A 27,751-nucleotide genomic window follows, 5' to 3' on the forward strand; every position below is an offset into this window, starting at 1 on the left:
TGGGTTAGAAGAGTGATAGAGGAGGACCAGGATAAAGTTGATCAGAATACATTGTATTGTATGTATGTGTGGGAATGTCACAATGAACCCCGCCTCCCTACAACTAATGTATGCTAATTAAAAAAAAAAAAGATAGCTGGGCATCGGTGGCTCATGCCTATAATACTAGCTATTCAAGAGGCACAGATCTGAGGATTGTGGGTTTGAAGCCAGCCTGGACAGCAAAGTCTGGGGGGTCTCATCTCCAATTAGCCACCAGAAAACTGGAAGTGGAGCTGTGGCTGAAGTGGTACAGTGCAGCCTTGAGTGAAACTGCTCAAAGACAGTATCCAAGTCCTGAGTTCAAGCCCCAGGACTGACATATAAACACATAGAGAAAGAACATAGGCCATACAAGCTTAGGGAGGACTGATGCTCTATATTCTACAAGTGCCAATAATGACTATTTTAGCAGCTCAGCAGCCTGGGAAGGGTGGAAGTTGGGGTGGAACTGGAGCTCTTTCTTTGCAAGGTCTGGGAGGCTCTGCTGTGGTTCCAGATACTGCTTCTCCTATTGTTTGCTTTAAAGCTTCCAAGAGGGGCCAGGAGTGAGGGTCCTTACACATCAGGCTGGCAGCCTCCAGGGGGCGCCCTAAAACTACCTGCCAGCTGCTGCCTAGCACTCAGGTCTTTGTCCCCTACCCTGCCCGCCCCGCCTCCCCCCCATACCAATCAGGATCAGCACTTTCTCCAGTGCACTGATTGGAGAGAAAACAGGGATAAATGAATCATCTAAAAAAACGAGAAAGCAGGAGGAGTGAGAGGACATAGTGAGTCAGAGGGTCAGAGAAAAGTGACTTTGGCAGGAGGAGGAGGCTGAGAGAGCCGCACAAAGCGTCTTCAGCAGAGGGCCTCACAGGAGCTGGCCCCTGCTCAGCTCAGGCATGGGAGCTCTGGCTGGGCTGGATGCAAGGCAGGATGCAGGCAGCTTCCACTCTTCCTCAGGGATAAGGGAAGAAAGCCTTAGGAGGTCCTGTGTCGTTAGGGAGCTGGCCTGCCTGTTCCCCTGTCCTGCCTCCCCTTCCCCCCGCCCCACCCCCTTACCTCCTGGGAGCTGTCTGCATTGCTCATTTGGTCATCGATGTCAGGAACTACTTGCAAAGGCCCACTCAGAGATGACAGGGACTGCCTGCAGGGTAGGTAGACAGGTCAGCCCCAAAAAAGCCAGGGTCCCATCACTCCAGACTTAGCTGGAGTCAGGGAGCCCTGGCTTGGGTCTAGACATTCATCTTCTGTCTAACATGACTGACTCCTGTCAGCCTCTGACTTATCCAATTCAGGGAGAACTTTTTTTTCTTGGGGACTTGTGGAGAACTGGGTGAGGAAATTCTACCCTGCAGTTGGCAGGGAGGGACACGTGGGAAACACTCATCCTGCTCTCTGCCTGCTCCCTCCCAGTCCTGCCCTGGGAAACCTGGACATCTGACTCTCACTGTCTGACTGTAGTTGTGCATGAGATGGCAGGCATCTGCTTTCCCAGCCTAGTCGAGTCCATGGCCCAGGGCTAGCCACTTACCAAGATGCAATGATGGCACTGAGAGCCTCCAGGACATCAGCAGCAGCCAGGCGTTGCTGGGGATCGAGAACTAGTAGTTTCCGGATGAGACACACGGTGTTCTCAGAGACACGCCCATCCCTGCCAGGGAGAAGAGGAGGGTGAAAGCTTGGCAGGAGGGCCTGAGACCGGCCTCCCCCGGACTCTGGGGCCTCCTCATGCTGTCCCCTCACCAAGAATTCAGAGACTCACTCAGGGATGGTGTACTCAGCAGCCTTGATCTTGCGGAAGAGCTCCTGTGGGATGCTGTCGTAGAAAGGGAACTGGCCATAGAGCATGGTGAAGAGTACCACACCAAGAGCCCACATGTCACTCGGCTTGCCCCTGTATGGACGGCCTAGGGACAGAGGATGCACATGCTCAGAGGAAGGAACTGCTCTGGGATGCCTCTGCTGTGGGCCCCCTGACTCAGCTGGGTAGCTCCATCATGGGCGTGTCCGCCTCCCACCTCACACTCGGTCCTCTTGGCTCCCTTCCTTCTCGGTATCATTCCCTATCTCCCTGGGATGGCTCACTAGGATGGAAGGTGACTGGCTGTGTACAGCCTGTCTACTAGCCCTGCTCTGTACACTGGCCAGCCTGCCTCTCCAAAATCCAAGTCCCGGGAAGGGGAGGAGCCTGGGTCCTAGTCCTTGCCCCCAGCAGGCAAGCTTACATTTGTGAAAGCAGCTGATCCCTCTCCATTCTTCCATGCTTCCTTCACAACACTTATTATCACTGCTGGAGCCCCTTTTCGTCTGCTGCTCTCTAGCAGCTGGCCACAAGACAAATTTTCTGACTGCGGAGCCCCAGGCTCATGGAGAACTCAGACATTTTTTGCTAACTTCTCTGTGCTACAGTTTATCTGTGCTGTACACTATGAATGTTCCTACCAAACCCACTGAAATTTCACCCCCATGAGAATGGTCAGTAAGCCTAATCCTAGTTCTGTTATAAACTTGTCTGGCTCTGGCTTTGTCCTTGTATGACCTCCTCTCCATGTGATGCTACGTATGACCTCGGAGGGTTTCCAACAGCAAAGAATGAGGGAGATTTCGCCAGATGTGGCCCAAGAATGAGGGAGATTTCGCCAGATGTGGCCCCTTGACCTGGGGTTCAGCCTCTAGAAGTGTGAGCTGAGTAAACCTTTATTCTTCCTCTGTCCTACAGTGTCTCAGTCCATTTCCTGTTGTTGTAACTGAATGCTAGAGACTGGGTGTTTTGTAAGAATTAAGGTTTAAGCCATGTGCTGATGGCTCATGCCTATAATCCTAGCTGTTAAGGAGTCTGAGATCTGACAATCATGGTTTGGAGCCAACCCAGGCAGGAAAAGTCCTTAAGATTTTTATCTCCAATTAACCAGAAAAAAAAGCCAGAAGAGGAGCTGTGGCTTAAATGGTAGAGTGCAAGCTTTGAACAAAAAAGCTCAGGGATAGGACCCAGACCCTCAGTTCAAACCCTAGGACCAGCACAACAACAAATCTCCTCAAAAACTAATCTATCTTCCTTCCTTTCCAGTCCTGGGGCTTGAATTCAGGGCCTGGGTACTGTCTCTGAGCTTCTTTTTAGTCAAGGCTACCACTCTACCACTTGAGAGCCACAGCGCCACTTCTGGCTTTTTCTGTTTATTTGGTACTGAAGAATTGAATCCAAGGCTTCATGCATGCTAGGCAAGCACTTTACCACTAAACCACATTCCCAGCCCATAATTCCTAGTTTTTAAGACTATAGATCAGGGCTGGGAAGGTAGCCTAGTGGTAGAGTGCTCACCTAGCATGCATGAAGCCCTGGGTTTGATTCCTCAGTACCACATACACAGAAAAAGCCGGAGGTGGCGCTGTGGCTCAAGTGTTAAGAGTGTTAGCCTTGAGCTAAAGGAGCTCAGGGACAAAGCCCAGGCCCTGAGTTCAAGTCCCAGGACTGACAAAATAAATACCTATTAAAAAAAAAAAAAGAATGTAGATCAAATGTTATTTCCTGGGAAAATCCTACACTAACTTTTTTTTTTGGGGGGGTCCGTTTGTGGGGCCTGAACTCTGGGCCTGGGCGCTGTCCCTCAGCTCTTCAGCTCAAGGCTAGTGCTCTGCCACTTGAGCCACAGTGCCACTTCCGGCTTTTTTTTCTTTTTGCTTATGTGGTACTGAGGAATCGAACCCAGGGCCTCATGCATACAAGGCAAGCGCTCTGCCACTGAGCCACCTTCCTAGCCCCCTACTCTAACTTTCTATGCCTTCTTAGAAATCCCATCCCTTCTTGTACTAGCTCTAACTTCATGCATTATTTGACCAGAATATCTTCCTCCTCCACTAGACCAAAGCCTTTGCCTAATGGTACTTGTTAGGCCACTGTGAAGTCCTGGCACCTAGCCCAGGGGCTGCGCACACATCCCATGTAGTGAGGGAATGCACTACTGGCAGAGCCTGGCTGTGTGAAAGCTGGTAGTCCACACATACCACTGAGCACATCAGGGCTAATGTAGGCTGGGCTCCCCCTCTGGTCCTTCAGCAGGTCTCCTTCGCTCACAAGATGCTTCCCAAGGCAGAAGTTGGTGATGGTTATTCGATGGGTCCTAGGAAGGGAGGCAGAGATTAAATTGAGTTGGCTGTCCACAGCTGGGAACATCAGGTGAGAGCCAGGTACCCTGCTGGGCCAGCCCCTATCTTGAACAAACACAGCTGGGCAATCTTACCCCACCCACAGAGCAGAGGAATGTGGCCAATATCCTCTTCTGGCTGCCTGCTGAGCATCCAACAGAGCATCTAGCTCCTTTCATTCCAATTTATGCTGCAGGGCCTTCTCCTAAACCTGCTGTTCTGGCTGAGTCTCAGGTGCAGCTCAGAGCAGAACATGATATTCTAGGCTGGGAGTGATCGAGAAATGTGACCTGACTCCCTCACTCACACATGTTAGAGAGTAAGTTCAGCAGAAGTGAGTAGCCCTAGCCCTCCTCCTGCTGTAAGGAGGCCTCCCTGCAGACCGAGCCTACCACCTCCTCCCCAAGCTCCACAGCCGTGCAGAGGAGGAAATTGAGTGCAGCTACTCTACTCTGGTGGAGTATGGAAGCTAGTGCCATACTTCATTCTCCACTACTGATGGCACAGCCCATCCACTGTGGGCTCCAAGGTCTCTCCAAGGGGCCCAGGCCCTGGTGTCCAATTAGGTCTGCATAGGAGCTGAGGAGAGCAAGCCTGAGTCATCCCAGCTATCAGTGGGGGATATCAGGAGTTATTACAGTGTACCCTAGAGCAACAGTACACCCTAACATAGTCTCTCTTTCTAAAACCCCAGTAGGAGGGAGATCCTGGCATTGGAAAAATGGGGGAATTTTTCTGGGCAATTTCAAGATAGTACTCTCTATGTATGTTGGAAGGAACAAGACCTTTGCAAACAGGAAGAAACAGAACCTTGGCCTTCTTCCCACTCTATGGCAGGGAATGTGCACACTGGTGCAGTTGCAGGGCAGCTGAGTAGCCATGAGCTCAACTGCTGGGGGACAGAGCACCAACGGCCCCCTCTGGGTTTAGAGCTAATGGTTCAAAGGACCCCAGGAGTCCTACAGCCAGAGCTGGGGTTTTTACTGAGAAGGGAAATTCACTCCAGAGAGGAAAGCACTGTGAGCTGGCGAGGTCACATGGATGGATGGCGCTGCCATCTTGGGCTTCCCCTGGCAAGGTTGGATTAGCAGATATTTAACGTCTTCTCAGGAAAGTGCTGGGGTCTGGCCGTGGGGCCTCATGCATAGAAAGAATGCATCTCTCTGTGGAGGGAGTACACCTGCTTTGTCAGGCACACCACCACAAGCCTAGCCAAACAGATGCTGTGGACTATGGCAGGCCATGCTGCCCTCCTGCACCTACACCTGGAGGCGACACTACCCAGTCAACATGAACGAGACCATGTGCTCAGCAGTGCTTGTCTAGTCCTAATTTCTGGGATTTTTCTTTGATGCTCTTGAGTTTTGTTTTGTTTTGTGTTAGGGATGAACACAGCCAAGTGCTTATCCACTGCAGTCCATCCCCAACTCTATTCCCAACAATATTTGCCCCTTGCAGTATGGCCGGATACGGTGTGGCATCTCGGGATTCCTCATCTGAAGCAGTAGGGCCTGGCTGGGAGCTGCTAACACTGGAACTATGTGAAGTGAGGAATATGGTCCTCATAGGCAGAACAGAGAACCATTCAGTCAAGCTGGGCCCAGACTCAAGAGGACCCTTGGCATATCAGGGATACTCCTAAAGGCTTTGGGGGAACTGAACTTAAGACACACACAGAGCTAGCTTGAGTCCTGGTGGCATCTCTTTCCTCTTTTGCCAATTCTCCTTTTCATGCAAGAGGGAGTTGATTGTTTCCATTCACTCCTCACAACAGCCTGAGGGAGATTTTTCTCACCGCCCCATTCAGAAGGTATAACTATGTCACAGGAGTCACATGGCCAAAGCCCGCATGCCTAGTGAGTGATGGAATAGGATCCAGAGCAGACAATGCCCAGTCCCAACTCTTTCCTTTCATTCCATTCAGGCTGACTCACACCTTGTCCTGTGCTTCATTCTGTCCTGACCTAGAAAACCAGATCCCCCCTCCCCAAGAGGCTGTGGGGCAGATAGCGACGGGCTCAGCCTTTCTAGGAAGCACAGTGTGGGACACCACAGCTGGAGGTGCATGGGGTTATGCCATTAAGGAGACCTCTAAGGCAGCTGTGCTGGCCTGTGCCAGCCAGCAGACATGGCAGCTGGGGGAGGGAATCTGCACAAGGGACCTCAGGCCATCTCTTTCTAGAATGAAGTCTCAGGTGGGGAGAGGGTATGGGGCTGAGGGTGGATTTCCCCAGCAGCTGTGTCTGAGTGACTGAGAGTCCTTCAGCTATCCAGGGGAATTCTGCTGGCAAAGGGCTTGGGGCTAAACAGACGCCGGTCTGTCTTCTGTGTATTAGTGGAGAAGTGTGCTGTGGGTACACAGGCGCCCTACGGAAAGCTGCCCCATGGCCTGTGGGGCAGTTAAGAGCCTGAGAATCAGGCAAAAGGTTCAGGGCAAGGGCCACAGGCACAGGAAGCATGCTCCCCACCCTCATGTCACTGCACTGGACACTGGCCTGCTCAGGCATCTGGTCTGGACGGGTCCTACAGAGCAGACCAATCTTTCGTGCCCTGGCCATCTTAGGCACAAAAATGACACTGAAAGGTGGACAGTTCAGAGGAAGGAACTCATTTGTAGGGCCTAGTCCTGGGTTTTCCACATTTCTTGCCCTATGAATACTGGTAAAGTTCAATTTCTTCATCTGTGGGACAGGAAAAATACCAGTGCTCCACTCTCAGGACTGAGCTGGCTCTGCCAAGATAATAAGATGGCCCAGGGAGGGTGCTCAGCCTGTCGCCTGCACAGGTTGCCAATACCCTCTCTTCTGCTGCTGGCAGGCCTGGCAGAGGTTTCCAATGAGATCCCAGGAGAAGCGCTCACTGCCTCTGAAGTAGTGACACCGGCTATGGAGCACTGGTGCTGGGGAGGCTTAGCTCAACTGAGCCCTGCCGGCAGGACTTCCAACCCTCCGTGTGGTGGCTGCTCAGCCCTGGATCTGCCTAGAGTCTTCCATGGGAAGCAACAGGGTCAGCGCTGAGACCTCCTGAAGCTTGGCAAAGCTTCTCTGCCCTGCCACCACCGCCCACACCAGCCGGGCGGCACACAGCTCCCTGGGAGTTCCAGACCCCCCAGCTGGTTCTGAGGGGATGGTGAGGGCAGTGAGGGGTGGAGGGGCCTGTGCGTCAGCAGGGGCAGCTCTAAGTGAGTCACACTCCAGCTATGGCCTCTGGGCTACCACAGTGTTCTCCTTTTCTAGGAATTGGTATGCAACTTGCCTGCCTAAAACGAAGGAGCAAAGAGAAAGAGCCCACAGTCAGCCTCACTTAACCCCAAAAGAGGACTCCAGATCTCAGTCCTGGCCTCTCACCCAACGCAAGGCCAACTGTTCTTGTCACTGGCTGCTTGCCTCACAGACATTTCACCCTGTCCCCTTTCTTAGGGGCACACAGCCCGGCTACCTGCCTGTCTCTGGCTGGCTCAGGAGTCTCTGGCAGGGTGGGTAGGAAGGAGCTGGAGCTCTTCCAGGTCAACCCCTGACTCTATGTGGGGAAGGTAAGGCTTTAGAGGGAGACATGGAGGTTGGAGGTATGGCTCCACTGGTGGAGCACCAGCCACTGCTGGGTATCAGGAATTGAGTTTAAATCCTGGTCTCAGACAAAAAAAAAAAGGGGGTGGGGGTGGGGCTGGGAAGGTGGCTCAGTGGTAGAGCGCTTGCCTTGCATGCCTGAGGCCCTAGGTTCAATTCCTCAGCACCACATAAGCAAAAAGAAAAAAGCCAGAAGTGGTGCTGTGGTTCAAGTGGTAGAGCGCTAGCCTTGAGCTGAAGAGCTGAGGGACAGCGCCCAGGCCGAGTTCAGGCCCCACAACTGACCAAAAAAAAAAAAAAATCACTTTGTGTGTTTCTTGTTTTTCCCTCCTCCTTCTCCCTCCTCCTCCTTTCTTTTTCTCCTTCCTTCCTCCATCCTCCTTCCATTCCCCCTCCTTATTTTTGTCTTTTCAGGCAGGAGGAGAGGGTCTGAATCTGTAGTCCATGCTGATTTGGAACTTGCTATATAGCCCAGGCTGATCTTAACCTCCCAATATTTCTGCCTTAGCCTCCCGAGTGCTGGGATCACAGATGTGCACAGCTACCAAGTCTCTCTCTAAGACAGTATCTCTCCACAACTCAGGGCTAAAGTGGCCAGTACTAACATTATTCTCCCTTTGAATTCAGAGGAAGGTCTGGGGGAACCCTTGGGCCTTCACCAGCAACAGGCTCCATTTCCTGAGGACAGTGAACACTTGGTCGCCCTTTCTCCTCTCTCCAGCCCACCTCAGCACTAGAAGTTCTTAGGATGGGCTGATCCTGTGAGACAGTTTCACATCCACTTATCTAAGTCTCAGGCCAATTTTTCCAGGTGGGATCATCTCTTCCTCTACAGCATTGTGAGTGCAAAGAAGTGCTGGTACCTCAGTAGATAAATTCACTTAGCGAGTAAATTAGTGAACTCTCATGGTCTTTAGAACAAGAGGCAGTCCTGGGACATGAGCCAAGTCTGACCCCCATATCCTGCTTTTTCCTCTTCTCTAACTTACTCAGCCAGATGGGGTCCAAGCAGCCCTGGAATTTCCTGTTTTCTTCCCTCCTCCCTGCAAGGCATGACAGGGTAAAGCTCTCATCTCTTTACTGTTTCAGGCTAGTACGTTTTACTTATCCTTTGTAGACTTGACTCAGCTGGCAGTCTGCTCCAAGTGCTGTTCTCAATGGGATACCTGTATTCTTGTCAGTACTGCATATGGCAAGCTCCATGGGCCTAGAGATGAGTTTATAGCTCCAGAACTAGGGGAAGGTGATGGATGGCGAGGCCAGCTTGGCCACTGAAGTACACAGCACTTTCCAGTGGTGTGCTGGGCTCGAGTCCTCTGCCCTTGGCAGAGCTCCCTTTCCTTGGACCATTGAGGCTTCAGATACTTTGCAGGGACAGTGGGCTCAGGACACTCTCCTGGGCTAGTCTGATCACATCATGGAACAAATCACTACCAGGCCACTTCTTTTTCTTTGGTTGGTCATGGGGCTTGAACTTTGGGCCTGAGCGCTGTCCCTGAGCTCTTCAGCTCAAGGCAAGGACTCTACCACTTGCGCCATAGTACCACGTTTCTGTTTTTCTGGTGGTTTATTGGAGACTTTCCTGCCCAGGCTGGCTTTGAACCGCAATCCTCAGATCTCAGCCTCCTGAGTAGCTAGGATTACATGCACACTAGGCAAGCACTCTACCACTAAGCCACATTCCCAGCCCAGGTCAGTTCTTTCTAGGAAGACTACATTGCCAAAAGTAGCTGTCTAACCCAAGGCCATGTCCTCTGAGCTGGAGCTGGACCGCTCTCATGTTTTCATGCTAAGGCCCTGCTATGTTATCCTTATAGTTCAGCTTCTCCCTCAGCCAAGTCGCCTCCTTCTCCCAGAGCACTGCCTAGTCAGTACCCCCAGCCCACATGATCTGTTCTCTGAGGAGCCCAACTGGCAGCCAAGGCCCCATCTTGCTCTCTTTAATCCTTCTGTCCATTGTTACAGTCATTTAATGAACACCCACTATGGCCAGGGAGCCTACTAAAATCCCTTTCCATAGCCACTTTTATAGCTCTAAGTTCCCAGTCTCAGAAAGCACCATATTCCTATTAGGCAACAGACAGATCTGACCCAGTATCCTACCCCAAGCTCTCGATTTTGGGAGGCTGGGCTGCTTGGAGTCAGAATCTTCAAGGGGCTTCAATTTCTACCAATCCCAAAGACAGAAGAAGAAATAGAATCTTACCTTTTATTGAGCACCATGTTCCCAAGCTTCAGGTCTCTGTGTACAATGTTTTTCTGAAAACCAATGGGCAGATGGTTTGCACCACAAGTGTGAGGTAGAATACCCTAGGACACATCTCTTAGGCCTCATTAAATGGGTGTCCGAAGTGATAAGATGGGCCCCTCCTGAGCTCTTTCCTTACTTCCTTCTCCCCTCAGGACAGCAGCTAATGGGAGCCTCTTCTCCCTTTCCTCTCCCTCTTCTCTCCATGGACAACCTTCAGAAAGGAACCAACCATCATCCTGGGGCTACAGGTCAGAGATAAAATGTCCTGTTTCCTGTCACTAAGAAACCAGGCTCAAGCTTTCCAGTGCCTGACCTTGGATACCTGACACATTAATTCTACAAGGCTGCAGTCACTGGGTAGGCATCTTGTAGCTGTCCTGGAGCTTCCCAGCTGGTGGGGAATTACTTCATGGACCTCTGCTGGGCTGCTCCATTGGCCCTCACTAGAAACCGCCTCAGAGGCCTACGGCACTGTGCTCACCTGGAGCATCTGTTGTTCAGCAGCTTTCCTCTGGACAGAGCTGCCTTTTGCTGAGCAGCATCAGGAAAGGTGGCTTTCTGTGGCAAGTGAGGCCCTGGGGGGAGCCAGGGAGCCACAGTGCTGAGAGGAGAGGGGGACAGGGCCTCACCTGGTGCAGGGCCTCCACCACCCGGACCACATCATAGAAGATGACCACGGTCTCCCGCTCGCTGAGCCTCTTCTCCTTGATGACATAGTGCTGTAGGTTGATCAGGTCGGCCGTCTTGTCACTGAAGTCATGAGCACAGAGGCAGTCCAAGACAAGGCAGATGCGTTTCTTCATCTTTTTAACCATTCGACTGGATTCTGTGTCCTCAACAACTTCACAGGTGCGGTCCTGGAGGCCAAGGGAACCAGGGCTTGGCTGTGACCTGGTAGGCCAAAGCCAAGGGTATAGGACTCCCCTCTGGAAATGGTTACTCAAACCAATGAGAGAACCTAAAGCAAGCCTGGAGGCCTGGGTAGCTGACAGAGCTCAGTACTGCTTAGCTTCCAAATGCCAAGTGCATCTCAGGTTAGTATCTCAGGTTAAGGTCTATGCTTTGATCATACTGTAAAAAAACTTAAGAAAACAAAACAAAACAAAACAAAAACTTGAGTGAGGATTTAAAGCCAACTGGCCCTTTTAGCCCACTGCAGGAGCAGCAAACTTGGAGATCTGGGGCAACCTCCCTCCATAGAACTCAAGATTCCATGGGGCTGGGAAGGTGGCTCAGTGGTAGAGCACTTGCCTTGCATGCATGAGGCCCTGGGTTTGATTCCTCAACACCATATAAGCAGAAGAAAAAAAAAGCTGGAAGTGGCGCTGTGGCTCAAGTGGTAGAGTGCCAGCCTTGAGCTGAAGAGCTGAGGGACAGCGCCCAGGCCCAGATTTCAGGCCCACGACCGGAACCCCTCCCCCCCCCCCAAAAAAAAGATTCCAGCTATTACCATGTCATTCTCATCTATGTCAATGGAGGCAGTTACAAAGAGGTCAATTCCAGAAGGTCACACAGTGCTCTTTGTAAGACAGCAGCTTTCCACTGGGCCACAGTACTCCAGGGAAGTCACATAATTACGGCTAAGGGTATGGTTGTGGCCGTACATGCCTGGGTTTGTTTAGTTCCACTTCATCTCAACTGTGGGAGATGTGGCAGTTTGCTTACCCTTTCCAAGTCTCTGGTTCTTTTTTTCTTTTTCTTTTATTTCTTTTGCCAGTCTTGGGGAACTCAGGGCCCAGGCACTGTCCCCGAGCTGCTTTTGTGCAGGCCTAGCATTCTACCACTTAAGCCACAGCACCACTTCTGGCTTTTTCTTTTTATGTGGTACTGAGGAATTGAACCCAGGGCTTCATGCATGCTAGGCAAGCACTCTACCACTAAGCCACAATCTCAACCTCTGACTCTTTTTTTGTTGTTGTTGTTGGTTTTGTGGGGCTTGAAGCTGAGCCTGGATACGGTCCCTGAGCTCTTTCACTCAAGGCTAGTGCTCTACCACTTTGAGCCACAGCTCCACTTCCACTTTTTGGTGAATAATTAGAGATAATAGTGTCATATACTTCAGCTTGGGCTGGCTTCTCACCATGATCCTCACATCTCAGTCCTTTAAATAGCTAGGATTACAAGTGTGAGCCACCAGTGCCTGGCTTCTTGTTCTTATCTATAAAGGAGAGCTAGAGCTGGTGCTGGTTTGAACTGAGGGCTTCATGCATGTAGATAGATGTACTAGTATGGAGTCACATCTCCAGCCCTTTTTGGTACTATTATTTTTCCATATTACTAGGGTTTAAAGTCAGGATTTCATGCTTGCTAAGCAGGGATTCTACCATTTGGAGCCACTTCAATTTGTACTTAGTCATGGGGCTTGAACTCTGGGCCTGGGTGCTGTCTCTCAGCTCTTCAGCTGAAGGCTAATACTCTACCACTTGAGCTACAGCTCTGGTTTTCTGGTAGTTTGTTGGAGATAAGAGTCTCATGGACTTTGCTGCTTGGGCTGGCTTTGAACTGTGATCCTCAGATCTCAGCCTCTTGAGTAGCTCGGATTACAGGCGTGAGCCACCAGCACCCGGCTTGTACTGGTTATTTTTGTGATAGAGTCTCATTTCCTATCTGAGTACATGCCTGGTTGAGATTTACCAATTTTAGGCTTTCTGCTATAGCTGGGAAAATTCTGCTTAGGCTGACTTGAACTTCAATCCTCTCTATCTCAACCTTCTATGACCTAGCTGGTATGACAGCAACAATTGGTTGAGAAGGGGTCTTGTGAATATACTCTGTTGGTGCTGGCCTCAAATCGTAGTCTTCCTGATCTCAGCTTCCCAAATAGCTAGGTATATAGGGATACATGTGAACTACTGGTGCCTGTGCCTTTTTTTTGGGTCCAGTCGTGGGGCCTGAACTCTGGGCCTGGGCGCTGTCCCTCAGCTCTTCAGCTCAAGGCTAGCGCTCTACCACTTGAGCCACAGCGCCACTTCCAGCTTTTTTCTTTTTGCTTATGTGGTGCTGAGGAATCGAACCCAGGGCTTCAGGCATGCAAGGCAAGCGCTCTACCACTGAGCCACCTTCCCAGTCCCCCCTCCTTTTTTTTTAAAATGTGTGTGTTTTTCTTTTTCTTTTTTCTATGGGGGGGGGGGTGTGTGGAGGGAGTCCCAGTCCTGGGGCTTGAACTCAGAGTCTGGGAACTGTCCCTGAACTTTTTTTGCTCAAGACCAATGCTCTACCACTTGAACCACAGCTCCATTTCTGGCTTTTTTGGGGGGTAGTTAATGGAGATAAGAACCTAACAGGCTTTCCTGTCTAGCCTGGCTTCGACCTGCATTCTTCAGATCTCAGCATCCTGAGTAGGGATTATTGGTTGAGCCACCAGTGCCCAGCTAGAAAGTTTTTTTTTTTCTTTTTGTCAGTCATGGGGCTTGACCTCTGGGCCTGGGTGCTGTCCCTCAGCTTTTCAGCTCAAGGTTAGCGCTGTACCACTTGAGCCACAGCGCCACTTCCGCTTATATGGTGCTTTAGGAATTGAACCCAGGGCCTCATGCATGCAAGGCAAGCACTCTACCACTGAGCCACCTTCCCAGCCCCTGGAAACACTTTTGATCACCTAGACTCTCTTGTTCAAAAGGATGTAAACCAAGGCCAAACACTTAAAGATGTCAAAGAGAAATGTTCGCTTCGGCAACACATATACTAAAATTGGAACGATACAGAGAAGATTAGCATGGCCCCTGCGCAAGGATGACACGCAAATTCGTGAAGCGTTCCATATTTTTAAAAAAAAAAAAAAAAGATGTCAAAGAGAAGATACTAATAAATCACAACCGCATTCAATTTGACTTCCTTCACGTTTAAGGGAAACATAAAATTTTTGGAGTGGCCTCTAATTGAAAACTAAGAATAAGATCTTGAGAGGGTGTGAATGTGGGTGTGGGAGGCATTTTCCATTTATTTCATGGCAGGAAATCCAGCTGACAGAAGCTCTTATTGCTTGAAACTGTGATGAGTGTGTACTACATTGCATGGTGCTTTCCATGCTCACTCGTCTTGCAAACTGCCTGAGAGGCAGGGCCTGCTCTCATTCTCCCACTGTACACATTTCAGACTGATGACCTGAAATGACTTGCTTGAGGCCAAACAACAGCAGCTCAAGGACATCTGATGTACAAACTGAAATGCCTGGGCAGGCAAAAGGACTTCAGGACCAAAAACAACAGTGGTGATTGATCTACAGGTGGCCCAAGTCTTCCTCATTGCCCTCCCCCTCCACTCCAGCCTGGTCAATTCCTGACAATGAAACTCTTTAAATGACTTCCTGCTTTCCTTCTTTTTCTCTGAAAACAAAACAAAACAAAAAGCACTTCAAAGAAAGCCTGGCCATAGTTAAGATGTCAGCTGTGTGGGTTCCTGCTAGGCCAAGATAATCATCACAGTGGCACTGCAGCAGCTAAGCCTGAACTCTAATTGATCTTGCCCAAGTTCTTCAGCCAGCAGGGCAGGGATGCCAGGGACTCTATGCCAAGAGCTGCTCAGAATGGATGTGGCCCGAAGATGTGTCAGCTGGGGTTGGAAGGAGTGGCAGACAGGCTACTCACCTGGAAGAGCCCGTGGTGGTGGACCACGCCATCCTGTGTGTGCAGCAGGGAGAGCAGAGAGTACTCAGTGTGCAGCAGCATCTTGCCCTGCCTCTCCTCTTGGCTCTCTATGCCTTGCTCACCTCTCTCTTCAAGGGTAAGGATCTTTAGGGAAGCACAAAAAGAAAAGCAACAGAGAAAACCTCCTTCTACACGGCAGAAGAGCTGGAACAAGGGAAGTATGTTTGCTTCCTACCATGTGACATAAAACGCTTTTCATAATGTGATAGCATTTATATTTATGCACAGAATAAGCTGTTCATTAAAAGCAGTATTGTTCTATATGAGATTGTAAACTTGATAGCTCCTCAGGAAGAAAGTGCTACTCTCAGTCAGTGATGCATGTGTAAAGGTAGAGGAGGTAGGGAGCAGCTGCCAGGATAGGCCTTGGATCCCAAGGATCCCACCCCATCACTTGCTTACCTTCAGCTGATAGAAGTCATCTGTGCCATCTTTCCTTGCCAAACACTGCACAATGCTTGGCACTGGTGAATTGCCCAGACGGGGACCTAAAGCACAGAGGGCCATTGGCTTACTTTTCAGAAATTCTGGCTGTCATAGCCCTATGTTACCACATATATATATGACTATATCCCGCAGGGTTTGAACTCTGAGCCTGGACACTGTACCCCAGCTCTTCAGATCAAGGCTAGCACTCTACCACTTGAACCATAGCATCACTTCCGATTTTCTGGTGGTTAATTGGAGATAAGAGTCTTATGGGGGCTGGGAAGGTAGCTCAGCAGTAGAGTGCATGCCTTGTAAGCATGAGGCCCTGGGTTCGATTCCTCAGCACCACATAAACAGAAAAAGCCGGAAGTGGCGCTGTGGCTCCAGTGGTAGAGTGCTAGCCTTGAGCTGAAGAGCTGAGGGACAGCACCCAGGCCCAGAGTTCAGGCCCCATGACCGGCAAAAAAAAAAAAAAGAGTCTCATGGACTTTCCTGCGCAGGCTGGCTTTGAACGGTGATCCTCAGATATCAGCCTCCCAAGTAGCTAGGAATATAAGCATGAGCCTCTGGTACCTGGCAACTACATCTCTTTAAGAGGGTACTACAGAGTTCATGCCCACTGAACTTCACCCATCAAGTTTCTTTTTTTTTTTTTTTTGGCCGGGTCGTGGGGCCTGAACTCTGGGCCTGGACGCCGTCCCTCAGCTCTTCAGCTCAAGGCTAGCACACTACCACTTGAACCATAGCACCACTTCTGGCTTTTTTTTTCTGCTTATGTGATGCTGAGGAATCGAACCCAGGGCCTCATGCATGCAAGGCAAGTGCTCTACCACTGAGCCACCTTCCCAGCCCCACCCATCAAGTTTCTTGGTGGAATATTCTCACAGCCTCACCTCCCAAAACGGCACATCTATCTGACTGCGTTGCACCTGGTCTTAGCTGGTCCATTTCTCAAAAGGTGTGTGTGTGTGTGTGTGTGTGCGCGTGTGTGTGCGCGTGCGTGTGTGTGTGTCAGTCTTTGAACTTAAACAGCCTCACCTCCCAAAATGGTATAGCTATCTGACTGCGCTGCACCTGGTCTTAGCTGGTCCATTTCGAGAGAGAGAGAGAGAGAGAGAGAGAGAGAGAGAGAGAGAGAGAGAGAGAGAGTGTGGTCTTAGCTTAGCTGGTCCATTTCTCAAAAGGAGAGTGTGTGTGTGTGTGTGTGTGTGTGGTCTTAGCTTAGCTGGTCCATTTCTCAAAAGGACTGTGTGTGTATGTGTGTGTGTGTGGTCTTAGCTTAGCTGGTCCATTTCTCAAAAGGAGTGTGTGTGTGTGTGTGTGTGTGTGTGTGTGTGTGTGTGTGTGTGTGTGTGTGTGTGTGTGTGTGTGTGTGTGTGTGTGTGGTCTTAGCTTAGCCGGTCCATTTCTCAAAAGGAGTGTGTGTGTGTGTGTGTGTGGTCTTAGCTGGTCCATCCCTCAAAAGAAGAGGGTGTGTGTGTGTGTGTGTGTGTGAGTGTGTGTGTGTGTGTGTGTGGTCTTAGCTTAGCCGGTCCATTTCTCAAAAGGAGTGTGTGTGTGTGTGTGTGTGTGTGTGTGTATATGTGTGTGTGGTCTTAGCTGGTCCATCCCTCAAAAGAAGAGGGTGTGGGTGTGTGTGTGTGTGTGTGTGTGTGTGTGTGTGTGTGTGTGTGTGTGTGTGTGGTCTTAGCTTAGCCGGTCCATTTCTCAAAAGGAGTGTGTGTGTGTGTGTGTGTGTGTGGTCTTAGCTGGTCCATCCCTCAAAAGAAGAGGGTGTGTGTGTGTGTGTGTGTGTGTGTGTATGTGTGTGTGTGTGTGTGTCCCTCAAAAGGAGAGGGTGTGTGTGTGTGTGTGTGAACTTAAACTCAGGGCCTGGACATTATTCCTGAGCTTTTTTGCTCAAGGGTAGTGCTCTACCCTTTTTGTGTGTGTGTGATTAATTGGAGATAGTCTCATGGACTTTTCCTACCTGAGTTGACTTTGACCTGCAATCTCAGCTTCCTTAGTAGCTAAGATTATAGGTGTGAGCAACTAACACCTGGCAAATAAGAAGGTGTGTGTTTGCCTGCTTTTTTCTGGCCAGTCCTGGAGCTTGAACTCAGGGCCTGAGCACTGTACCTGAGCTTCCTTTGTTCACTTGAGCCACAGTGCCACTTCTGGCTTTTTCTGTTTATGTGATACTGAGGAATTCAATACAGGGCTTCATGCATGCTAGGTAAGCACTCTAACACTGAGCCACATTCCCAGGCCAAGGAGGTATCTTTTGACTCTGGGTAATGCTGGAACTTCTGGAGCACATCTGTGAGATAGAGATCCCAGAGTGACATTGTCCCTCTGACTCAGCCACTCCAGCATCCCTAGGGATCAATCCAGAACACTACAGCTTTACCAGTCTCCACTGGAGAGTCTGATAGCACTGCCTGCTCTCAGCTCTTGGACCATCACAGTGCTCCCTGTCCTGTGATAGCACACGCCTATGCTTTCAGAGTACAGATGAGATGGTATCACAGCACTGCTGTTGTGAAAAAAGCTTAGCAGTTCTCCACTGCTCTCAGCATACAACCCAAACTTTCTTTTGGCCTCCCAGGCTTTGCATGATTTCTTCCTGCCCACCCTTTCTAACTTACTTGCTCCATCCTCTTTCCTGCCATGCTATAGGAGGCTCCTCCTGCTTTCCCTCCCCTTATAGGTACTTGCTGTTCCTCCTGCCTTTCACATGGCTGCTCCTTCTCAAGCTTGGTATCAGTGCAAATGCCACTTCCTCATAGGGGCCATTCTTGGCTGCAGTATCTATAGGCCTTTTTCACCCACATACCATCTGGTTTATTTCCTTCCAGTCACTTAGTAGCACCAAGCTCATCTTCCCTGTTCCTTCCCTTTCCTCCCTCTGCTGCTGTCTCTCTTTTTCCTTTCGGTGGTAAATGGAGCCCGACCTTAGGGTTTTGTACTTGCTAAGCAGGTGCTCTACAACTTGTTTAGTTAGTTTTCAGATAAGGTTTTGTATTTTTTTTTTTAAACTTAGGCTAGTTTAGACTGGATCCTCCTACAACTATCTCCTCCTACAATACCTCTGGTACAACTGTAATTACAGGGGTGAATCATTATGCCAAACTTTTTTTTTTTAATTAAGATGGGGTCTTACTTTTTGCCTGGGCTAGTTGTCTCTATCTCCTAAATAGGTGAAAATCCAGGTGTGAGTCACTAAGTCTAGCTCAGTGATTGTCTTTTCTTATTTAGTCTTTCTTTTTCCAACAGAAAAGAATGTTAAGTTCCATGAGGACAGAGACTTAACATTTTTATCACTTGCTGCATCACTGGCAACAGCCCAGGTCTGGTGAATAGTAGGCACCATTATTAGCTATTTGTTGAATGCCTGATGCTAAAATAATCCTACACAAGCTGAGCACCAGTGGCTCATGCTTGTAATCTTAGCTACTTAGAAGGCTGAGATCTGAGGATCGAGGTTCAAAGCCAGCCCGGCAGGAAAGTCCATGAAACTCTTATCTCCAATAAACCACCAGAAAACCAGAAGTGGTACTGTAGCTCAAGTGGTAGAGTGCTAGCCTTGAGCTTGAAGAGCTGAGGGACAGCGTTCAGGTCCAGAGTTCAAGCCCCATGACCGAAAAAAAAAAAAAAAATCCTACATAAAATGCTGTACCAGGGCTGGGAAGATGGCTCAGTGGTAGAGTGCTTGCCTTGCATGCCTGAGGCCCTGGGTTCGATTTCTCAGCACCACATAAACAGAAAAAGCCGGAAGTGGTGCTGTGGCTCAAGCGGTAGAGCGCTCGCCTTGAGCTGAAGAGCTGAGGGACAGCGCCTAGGCCCAGAGTTCAGGTCCACGACCGGCAAAAAAAAAAAAAAATGCTGTACCAAAGCAAAAGTCACACCCAGCCTTTGGTGCAGATCTGGGGTGTAGCCACACCCTGGCCATTAACAGCACTGAGAAATCCTGTAGAAAGCCCAACTTTGCAGGATTTCTGTGCCTATTTTATAAGAAGTTGGTGTGTGTGTGGGGGGTAGCTGGGAAGTTGGCTGGGACTGGTAAGTTGGCTCAGTGGTAGAGTGCTTGCCTCGCATGCATGAGGCCCTGGGTTTGATTCCTCAGTACCACATAAGCAGAAAAAGCCAGAAGTGGCGCTGTGGCCCAAGTGGTAAAGCACTAGCCTTGAGCTGAAGAGCTGAGGGACAGCACCCAGGCTCAGAGTTCAAGCCCAGGACAGCCCCCCACCCCAAAAAAGAAGTTTAGAGGTTGCAACACAAAAAGCCCTGTGAAATTAACCATGCTATATTGGATGGTCAGACAGAGACTTAGATGAAGGATCTTGCGTTCTAATGCAACTGTGTTTCCTGTGGGCACAAGGCCATTCTTGGGCCTCACATGTGGATCTCTGAGGGAAGAGATAGTTGGTTCTCAGCTGAGACTCACATAAGGATTTTCTACTGTATATTCCACTTGAAGCAGTGAAGCGTGTGACCAGATCTGGGGTTGGTCAGGACTTTACATAGCTGTGGGTGGGTACCCCACAATGCTATCTGCAAGTCAGATCATGGAAGCCCTCCTGCCAGCCCTACCCCCAGCAAACCCATTCTCCTGCCAGTGAGAGGCTTACCAAGGATAAATGGTCCGGCTCTCTTTGCATTGTTTCCAGAAATTCCACTCCCTAGAGCCTTCGCCCTGGCCGACGTTTCCCCAGCTCCTCTGTCTGATGCTCTCCGCTTCATCCTCAGCTCTAGACAAGACAGAAGAGATCCCCTATGAGTAGGTCAGTGACTCCCCAACACTATGTGGATGTACCACATAATTGCTGTTGTTTTTCCACTGCTACCACCACTTCTTTCCCACTCTGAGGAGCCTCCAAAGTTCCTACTGACAAAGAACAGCCAGCTAAGGACCAATAAAACACTGAGAAGGGAACTGGGCTTTGTGCAGATGCTAAAGCCAAGCCTCCACAGAGAAGGCAGCCAGCTGTAGCCCTGAAGCAGCTGTTTCCAAAGTGAGTGTTCTCTCTAATCATCCATAGCCAAAGGGCCTGCAGTGTCCCTGCCCCGAGGCTCCCAAAGGAAAGGATTCATTACCCATGGGGTTCAGGCATCTTGCTGTGAAGTGTGAGAACATTAATTACCCTGAGAAATCCTGTTCTGAACTCTCTAAGGAACCTTTAGGGTCAAAGGGAGATTTGCTCTTTCTTACTCTCTCACTAAAAGATTTTTTTTTTTGGGTCCGGTCGTGGGGCCTGAACTCTGGGCCTGGGCGCTGTCCCTCAGCTCTTCAGCTCAAGGCTAGTGCTCTACCACTTGAGCCACAGCGCCACTTCGGCTTTTTGCTTATGTGGTGCTGAGGAATTGAACCCAGGGCCTCAGGCATGCAAGGCAAGCGCTCTACCACTGAGCCACCTTCCCAGCCCCTGGTGATGGTTTTTATCAGGGCTGACAGCCCTGTGCCTATCTTGAGCTGCATACTGCCCCAGTGGAGGCATTCTGACCCTGCTTTCCATCTTCCCTGGGGCCTGGGCCTCCTCTTTGTCTCCTGGTTCCCTAGAGAGCACCAGGGAGGTACATCACATCTGTGTAGACACTGCCTATGGGCCTACGCACAGTCTAGACGACAGTTTGCAGGGAGCAGCTGCAGCTCAGACAATGAGTGGGCTCAGCCTGACCCCACCTACCCCACTCAGGATTCGATTCAAGCACATGGTGTGGGAACTTCTCCAAGATGTAGGCAGACAGAAGGATAGGAACAGATGGGCAGGGAGAGGAAAGGATGCTGGCGGCGAAGAGCAAGCTAGCCTACCTCCCTTTCTGAACATCCGTTCATGCTACCCAGAGTTGACTACAGCAAAGAAAGCAGCAGGGAAGAGGCCTGGCAGCCTGGCAGGTGTGGTGGCAGGGCTCAATAAGGAGTAAGAGTGAAGCCCCAAGGCTGACCTCCCATTCCTGACCTCAGCTGTCCTGATGTATCCCTCCAGAGACACATCTGCAAGTATCCACCAATGCTCTCACTGGGGAGGATCCTGGCTTCACAGAGACCTATGATGATGCAGCTGTGATTCCTCTGGCTTCAGAAGGACTTGGCCCCAGGTTCCTCCACAGATAATTGGTCCTCAGGCTGGGTGAAAAGGGTCTTGGCCCAGCCTGGCTAAGGTACGGCTATTTTGCCTGGTGTTTCCTGAGCCAAATGCTCACCTTCCCAGGAATTCAACAGGCCCAGCTTAGTGCTTTGAAAATATCAACTCTTCTGTGTTCTCGCTCCTCACAGGTCAGCAGTTCCCTTAGAATCTCAACAGGAAGCTCAGTGAGGCAACAGTTGGGGGTGGGGTGCCTAGGAGGGAGGCAGTGAGAGAGATTCTAGCCCGACGGCTGCACGTGTAGGCTGCAGCTGTGCTGGCAATCCTGAAAGAAGGGGCTTCTGTGGGCTTTGCCTAGCCTGGGGAGAGTCATGGGCCTCAACATGAGATGGCCTAGGCTTTGGGACAGCTACCCTAGCAGGTCTAGACAGGGGTGCCTGATCCTACCATGTCAATTTGGGGCTTAAGGTCACCTCAGCCAGGAGAGGCACAGAGTTCTAAGGTTAAAGATGCCTGGAGCCCATTGAGACACAGTATAGGAGAGTTGGACTAGATAGTTGGACACTAAAGGCACAGCAAGGTTCAGCTTTGTGGACATACCTCCAGAGAGAGGTAGGCTGCAAAAACAGTCAAAATGGAGCTAAGGAACAGCTCAGTCTGCCTACCCAAATACAAGGCCTAGAAAGGTATGGAGAGGTCTTGCCACTCACAACCAGAATACAGGATCCTGAGCCCAGGATGCACAGAGCCAGCACAAGAGGCTATGGCAGGGCCTATAGATGGACAGAGACTTGGCACTCAAGCTCAGCCTTTTTTGGTTTTGTTTTTCTTTGAGGCAAGGGCTCCCTGTATAGCCCAGGCCTTGAACACTCAATCATCCTGCTTCTTGCAGCAACCTTTAAGTTTCTGGAGAGATGAGTAACTACAAAAAGTATAGGGACAGTGTGGAAATGTGGCTCTGGGTTCGATTCCTTAGTACCACATAAACAGAAAAAGCTGGAAGTGGTGCTGGGCTCAAGTGGTAGAGTGGTGGCCTTGAGCAAAAGGAGCTCAGGGACAGTGCCTAGGCTCTGAGTTCAAGCCCTGGGACTAGCCACCCCCCCCCAAAAAAAAAAAAAAAGTACAAGGACAGTTCTTTGCATCTCCACCTCCCAAGGAGGGGAAGAAACTGTGGTCCTGGCCCAGTGAAGTACTTGCTGGGTCAGCCTGTGTGTGTGCGTGTGTGTAGACAGCAGCTGGAGCCGTGTTTTGTCAGTGGTTGCCAATGACCACCAGGAGTCAAAGGGCTGTGTCTACTCTGCAGGGGCAAGCTGAGACAGCAGCATCACTATGCAGCTTGTCCTTGCCAGCATTCCAACCTCAGCTTCCATGTTTACCAATACCAAAAAGTAAATCTGTAAGGGGAGTGCACTGTCCAGAAGGAAATGTGCTCATGACCTGACCTGTGAAATGGTAATTCTTCTGTATATCACCCTTATAATAACAATTTTTAAAAAGTGTTAAAAAACCAGCAACTTGCTGAGTGTATGAGACCATGGTTTGAAGCTAGACCGGGCAGAAAAGCACACAAGACTCTGTCTCCAAAATAACAAGGAAAATGCTGGACTGGAGGCATGGCTCATGTGGTAGAATGCCATGTGTAAGAAAACCAAGTGGGAGTGCAAAGCCGTGGGTTCAGTTCAAGCCATAATACCAGCATGATAGGTAGGTAGATAGATAGATAGATAGATAATTGAGTTATATAGCCCTTCATTTTTCTTGTTTTTCCCTCTGGCATCAGCTAGTGAAGGCAGAGACTCTCCACCTCTACCTACCCGTCTAATACCTGGAAGCAAACCCAGAGCTCCCATCCATCCCTGGCCTCAATCCTATTTTCCATGTACTAGTGAGGGGTCTGGGTGTCCAGATCTACTTCAGGTCCTCTGAGGGAGGAACAAGTCTCTGCCCAAAGGTTACAACAATGTTTCAGTCTCTTTCACCTCACAACACAGGGAGAGGGCACCTCTGTGTACATTGAGAGTGAAATGGATGACTCATTCTGCCACCCTGAGGCTATAGAATCCTTTCTAGTTAGAAGACAAGGATTTTAGAATAAGTCAAGCCCAGATTCACAGTCCATTGAGGCTCTAATTCTGTATCTATTTTTTATTCTATATCTACAGAGAATAATCCCCTTCTTACTTTTGAGGTTGTTGTAAAGATTAAGTGGCTAACTCACACAAAAGGCTTGGCAGAAGACCTGTTTTTGATAAATTATGCTCCTGTGACCTTAAATTCATAGCTTTGACTTCCTCTAGTTCAAGGAGGTACTGAAGTGGGAAGCTAGGGACAGCAGGAGAAGGGTAACTACACTAAGGCTCAAGGGCCTTGGACCTAGTGTCTGCTTCCTGAGACGACAAGCCTGATGTCCACCTTAACAGTCATGTTCCTTCCATCCAGTGAGAGAAGAGCAAGTCTGTGTGAGCTGAGCTGTTGAGGAGCTGGGAGAGCTCTGGGCAGAGCTAGGTATATGCAGAGGGCTGATTGAGTATATCTGTGTGTGGATCAGCAGTAATACCTTCTCTTGCATGGAGACACAGAGAGGATGTCCTGTTGTTTGCTGCTCCTTGAGGGAGCAGAGGCCCTAATTTACTGTGTCAGCCAAAGCTGGCATACCAGCTGGCAACTCTCTCCTTGGGGCACAGTAAGGGGCAGTGCAGGATGATGATGAGTCCATCCTGGATAGTTCCACTGTTGGGGTAAAATGTATGGTTTTTTGGAAGAACCTAGAATTCAGATGTGGTACCACTAGTTCATGATCTCTTGAAACAGGATTGAGGGAAGAGGGCAAAACAAGTGTACTGTAAAACTTCTGCTACAGCAGGACATAGCTTTCTGGGTCTGTGCATTTGCCAAAACTATTCAACAGCACAGTTCAGGGATGTATACCTCTACTGAAAAAAAAGCAAGGGGGGCTGGGAATGTGGCTCAGTGGTATAGTGCTTGCCTTGCATGTATGAGGCCCTGGGTTCGATTCCTCAGCACCACATAAGCAAAAAGAAAAAAGCCAGAAGTGGTCCTGTGGCTCAAGTGGTAGAGTGCTAGCCTTGAGCTGAAGAGCTGAGGGACAGCACCCAGGCCCAGAGTTCAGGCCCCACGACTGGACCCAAAAAAAAAAGGAAGGTGCAACCTGAACCTTGGGATGCTAGTTAATATCACATCCTTCACTTCCTGATGTGGTGCTCTTAACAAAGATACATTCCTTACTTATACCTTTCCCCCCATACCCCCAGAGGAAAAAAATGTACAAATGGAACAAATTGAACCTGATTATATGACTTCATATAACTTAGATCCTTTCAACAAAATGAGCCTATACACCTTAAAAACAAGAGAGTTAAAAAAGAGCTGAAGAGCTATTCTAGATTAAAGCAGTCTGAGGACACATGCCAAGTAAATGCAAGGAATAACTGGAGGAAAAAAAAAGTTTGAAGATCCTCATTCCTAGGTGATATATGTTCAAATCAAGTTTAGGGATGAAGGATCATGATTCCTGTCACTCTCAGGTCCTTATAGGCAGGGGAGAAAGTCTAACCTGCTGGAGTAACACCCAAGCCTTGATTCACACGTTCAAAAGGGCTTGCCTTAGCCAGGCGTCAGTGGCTCACACCTGCCACTCAGGAGGCTGAGAGCTGAGGATTGTAGTTCAAAGCCAGCCGACACAAAGAAGTCCATGAGACTTTTATCTCCAGTTAATCACCAAAAAGCTAAAAATGGAGCTGTGGCTCCAAGTGGTACAGCACTAGCCTTGAGCACAAAAGCTCTGAGACAGCACCCAGGCCCTGAACACAAGCGCGTGCACACACACGCGCACACACACACAGAGAAATGAAACAAAGTGCTTGCTTTTGAGTACACAATCACAGTGGCAAAACCTGGCTGAATATTCCTCCTTGGGCACAGTCAGCCTGTCATGACAAGAATTTAGTCTTAAATGTCCAAGGATTGGGGGGGAAAAAAAGAGGCATCATGCAGTTTTTGGGCCTGCCACGTGGTGGCGCCCTTCTGCAGTGCAACTTCAAAGGGTTTTTCTGCACCAGGAGCAGGGCACTGGGGCTCTATACTCTAGGCTGCTACCTGGGTAATGATCTGGACAGATACCAGACAACTGAAGCATTTCTGCCTGCCATGGAGGTCCTCTAAGGCTCCTAGTTTTCAAGAAGAAACCCAAGCTCCTCAGTGAGCCTGCCAAAGCTAGGCTATCTCCTCCACCTCAGTGTCCTTTTTTTTTTTTTTTTTTGCCAGTCATGGTGCCTGAACCCTGGGCCTGGGCACTGTCCCTCAGCTCTTCAGCTCAAGGCTAGTGCTCTACCACTTGAGCCACAGCACCACTTCTGGCTTTTTCTGCTTATGTGGTGCTGAGGAATCGAACCCAGGGCCTCATGCATGCAAGGCAAGCACTCTACCACTGAGCCACCTTCCCAGCCCCGCACCTCAGTGTCCTTATATGAACACTAAATGTAGTCACACCAAATGATTCGTGAGTCCTTGAATGTGCCATAAATGCCCCTGCCTCACCCTGCTCTGAGTTTGCTGGCTGGTGCTTCCCTTAATCCTCACTCCAAAGTGTCACCCACAGCAGGTCTTCAAGGAAGACTATCTGACAGAGCTAGCTGCTGCTCCTCTAGCTTCTAGAGCATCCAAGCACAGTGTTATGTCTTCCCACTGGGCTGCGACCATTGGTTTATCTGTCTGACTCATCCCAGGATGTGGGCTCCTGAGATCAAGTACAATTTATCTCTGCTTGCCTGCACCCACCCAGGGCATGGGACTGTTATGTATCTAGAAAGCATCAAAGCTCCTGTTGGGCGAGGAAGAGAAACTCATGGACAAGGAAGCATAAAACTAGTTTGCAGGCAAATTCTGCCTAATTGGAGGCCATCGGTTACATTTAGCTGATGCCTGGAATAACAGGCTGAGAGCTTTTTATTTATTTATTTATTTTTGGGTCCGGTCGTGGGGCCTGAACTCTGGGCTTGGGCGCTGTCCCTCAGCTCTTCAGCTCAAGGCTAGCACTCTACCACTTGGGCCACAGTGCCACTTCCGGCTTTTTTCTTTTTGCTTATGTGGTGCTGAGGAATCGAACCCAGGGCCTCATGCATGCAAGGCAAGCGCTCTACCACTGAGCCACCTTCCCAGCCCCCAGGCTGAGAGCTTTAAGTAAGCAATGTGACTCTGAATGTGTGATCCCTCTAAGAACCTGTGTGTGGATCCATGCTGTATAGATCACTCTCCACAAGAAGACTGCCAGATTCCTGAGTGGCTCTCTGCATGCCTCTCTGGATGGAAATTTCAGACAGAATCCACATGGGAAGCTTACACTCTTAAGTTAACTATCATACTTTTTGTACATGGCTTTATAGTTTATAAAGCACTTGCAAAGACATAATTATATCCCCCCAAGACACATAAAAACAACACTTTCTAGAAAAAAAGATAATGAGATTTAGAGATCTGGAAGCCTGCTTAAATACCTAGGTAGCTGTTACAAGAATGTGAGCACAGGTTTTTCAGTGCTGAGTCTACGTGATCACAGTGCTTCCTCAACCGTCCTGGTTCCATCTGAGGTCTGCATGGTCCTAGGAGTGCTGATTCCAGAGAGGGTGCTTGGGTTACCAAGATTTCCTTTCCACCGGCTAGCAGTAAGCACCTGTGCATTCTAGAGGCCACTTCCACTATAACTCAATATTCACATGTAGGGCCATTCTTCATCCACAGTCAACTCAGAAAACCAAGAAAATTTGTAGCCTGCAATATCAAGAGTTTCAAACTGTGGACCGGTTACTCAGTGATGGTTGGGAGAGCAAGACCGATATGAGATGATGTAAACCTGGATTTAAGTCTTAGCTTTTGTCACTCACTTGCTTTGTGACCCTAGACAGCTACCCTTCACGGGCCCAGTTTCCTCATCTTTACGACAAGGATGGTAACATTCCCTCTTTCACAGGACGGTTGAAGGATCAGATGTGATCCTACAGCTGATGTCTTGAAGCCTGCCAGGCAAAAGGTGAATGAATGTTCCCTGGCATGTGCAGTGACCGCCCCAGTGGTGAGTCTCTCCAAGCACATTCCCTTTTAGGTTTCATTTGATGGGGACCTCGTACTTGCTAGGGATCATTCTTGGGGTTTCCTCGATTCTCTCTTTAATCTTCACAACTGTCTTCCTTTCATCCCTTTGTGTTGCTAAGAAACCAAAGCCTGGAGAGCAGGGGGCTCCCTGTTCTCTCCCACTCCTGTGAGGCCAGTTTCAGGGCTTTTGCACTGACTCTGAATAAGGCTGAATGAAGAGCCATTTTCTTTGTGCTCAGGATGGAAGCTGGGGGGGTGGGGAGGCAGGCGGATGAAGAGGAGGATTAGTAATCCTTCGACTTCATCCAGGGCTCCCTGATGACAAAGACTCATGCCTCTGCAGTGATCTGTTCCCAGAGTGATGATTTTGTTCATTCTTTTAGATATGCATAGCTCTAATTTATCAAAAACACATAACACCTCATCATTCGCTAAATGCTGTGCTCTACTGCAGGGCGGGGGTGTGTGTGTGTGTGGGGGGGGGGTGTTTCTAGTAAGCAGGCTGCTTCTACCAGAGTCCTC

At 49.6% G+C, this 27,751-nt stretch overlaps 1 protein-coding gene and 1 non-coding gene across 4 annotated transcripts in view; one reads left to right on the forward strand and one right to left on the reverse strand.

Annotated features, from left to right (window-relative positions):
- Stk40 (serine/threonine kinase 40) overlaps nt 1–27,751 on the reverse strand; it is a 52,297-nt gene that overhangs the window by 13,448 nt on the left and 11,098 nt on the right. For all 3 annotated transcript variants that reach the window (XR_006147080.1, XM_042677034.1, XM_042677035.1), the window contains exons 2-10: nt 19,667–19,786; nt 15,030–15,115; nt 14,568–14,711; nt 10,614–10,841; nt 9,940–9,992; nt 4,027–4,142; nt 1,787–1,931; nt 1,556–1,675; nt 1,084–1,168 (exon numbers count right to left, since the gene is read on the reverse strand). Coding sequence is in view for 2 of the 3 variants with exons in the window: in XM_042677034.1 (XP_042532968.1) it covers nt 1,084–1,168; nt 1,556–1,675; nt 1,787–1,931; nt 4,027–4,142; nt 9,940–9,992; nt 10,614–10,841; nt 14,568–14,711; nt 15,030–15,115; nt 19,667–19,778 (1,089 nt within the window). In the remaining variant the exon portion in view is untranslated. The remainder of the gene's footprint in view (nt 1–1,083; nt 1,169–1,555; nt 1,676–1,786; nt 1,932–4,026; nt 4,143–9,939; nt 9,993–10,613; nt 10,842–14,567; nt 14,712–15,029; nt 15,116–19,666; nt 19,787–27,751) is intronic.
- LOC122113102 lies at nt 13,642–13,748 on the forward strand. Its single transcript, XR_006148379.1, has one exon. It is a non-coding gene; the product is annotated as a U6 spliceosomal RNA (small nuclear RNA).

This window comes from Dipodomys spectabilis, unplaced genomic scaffold (genome assembly GCF_019054845.1).
Source record: "Dipodomys spectabilis isolate Male_0828 unplaced genomic scaffold, ASM1905484v1 ptg000002l, whole genome shotgun sequence".
Taxonomy (NCBI): domain Eukaryota; kingdom Metazoa; phylum Chordata; class Mammalia; order Rodentia; family Heteromyidae; genus Dipodomys; species Dipodomys spectabilis.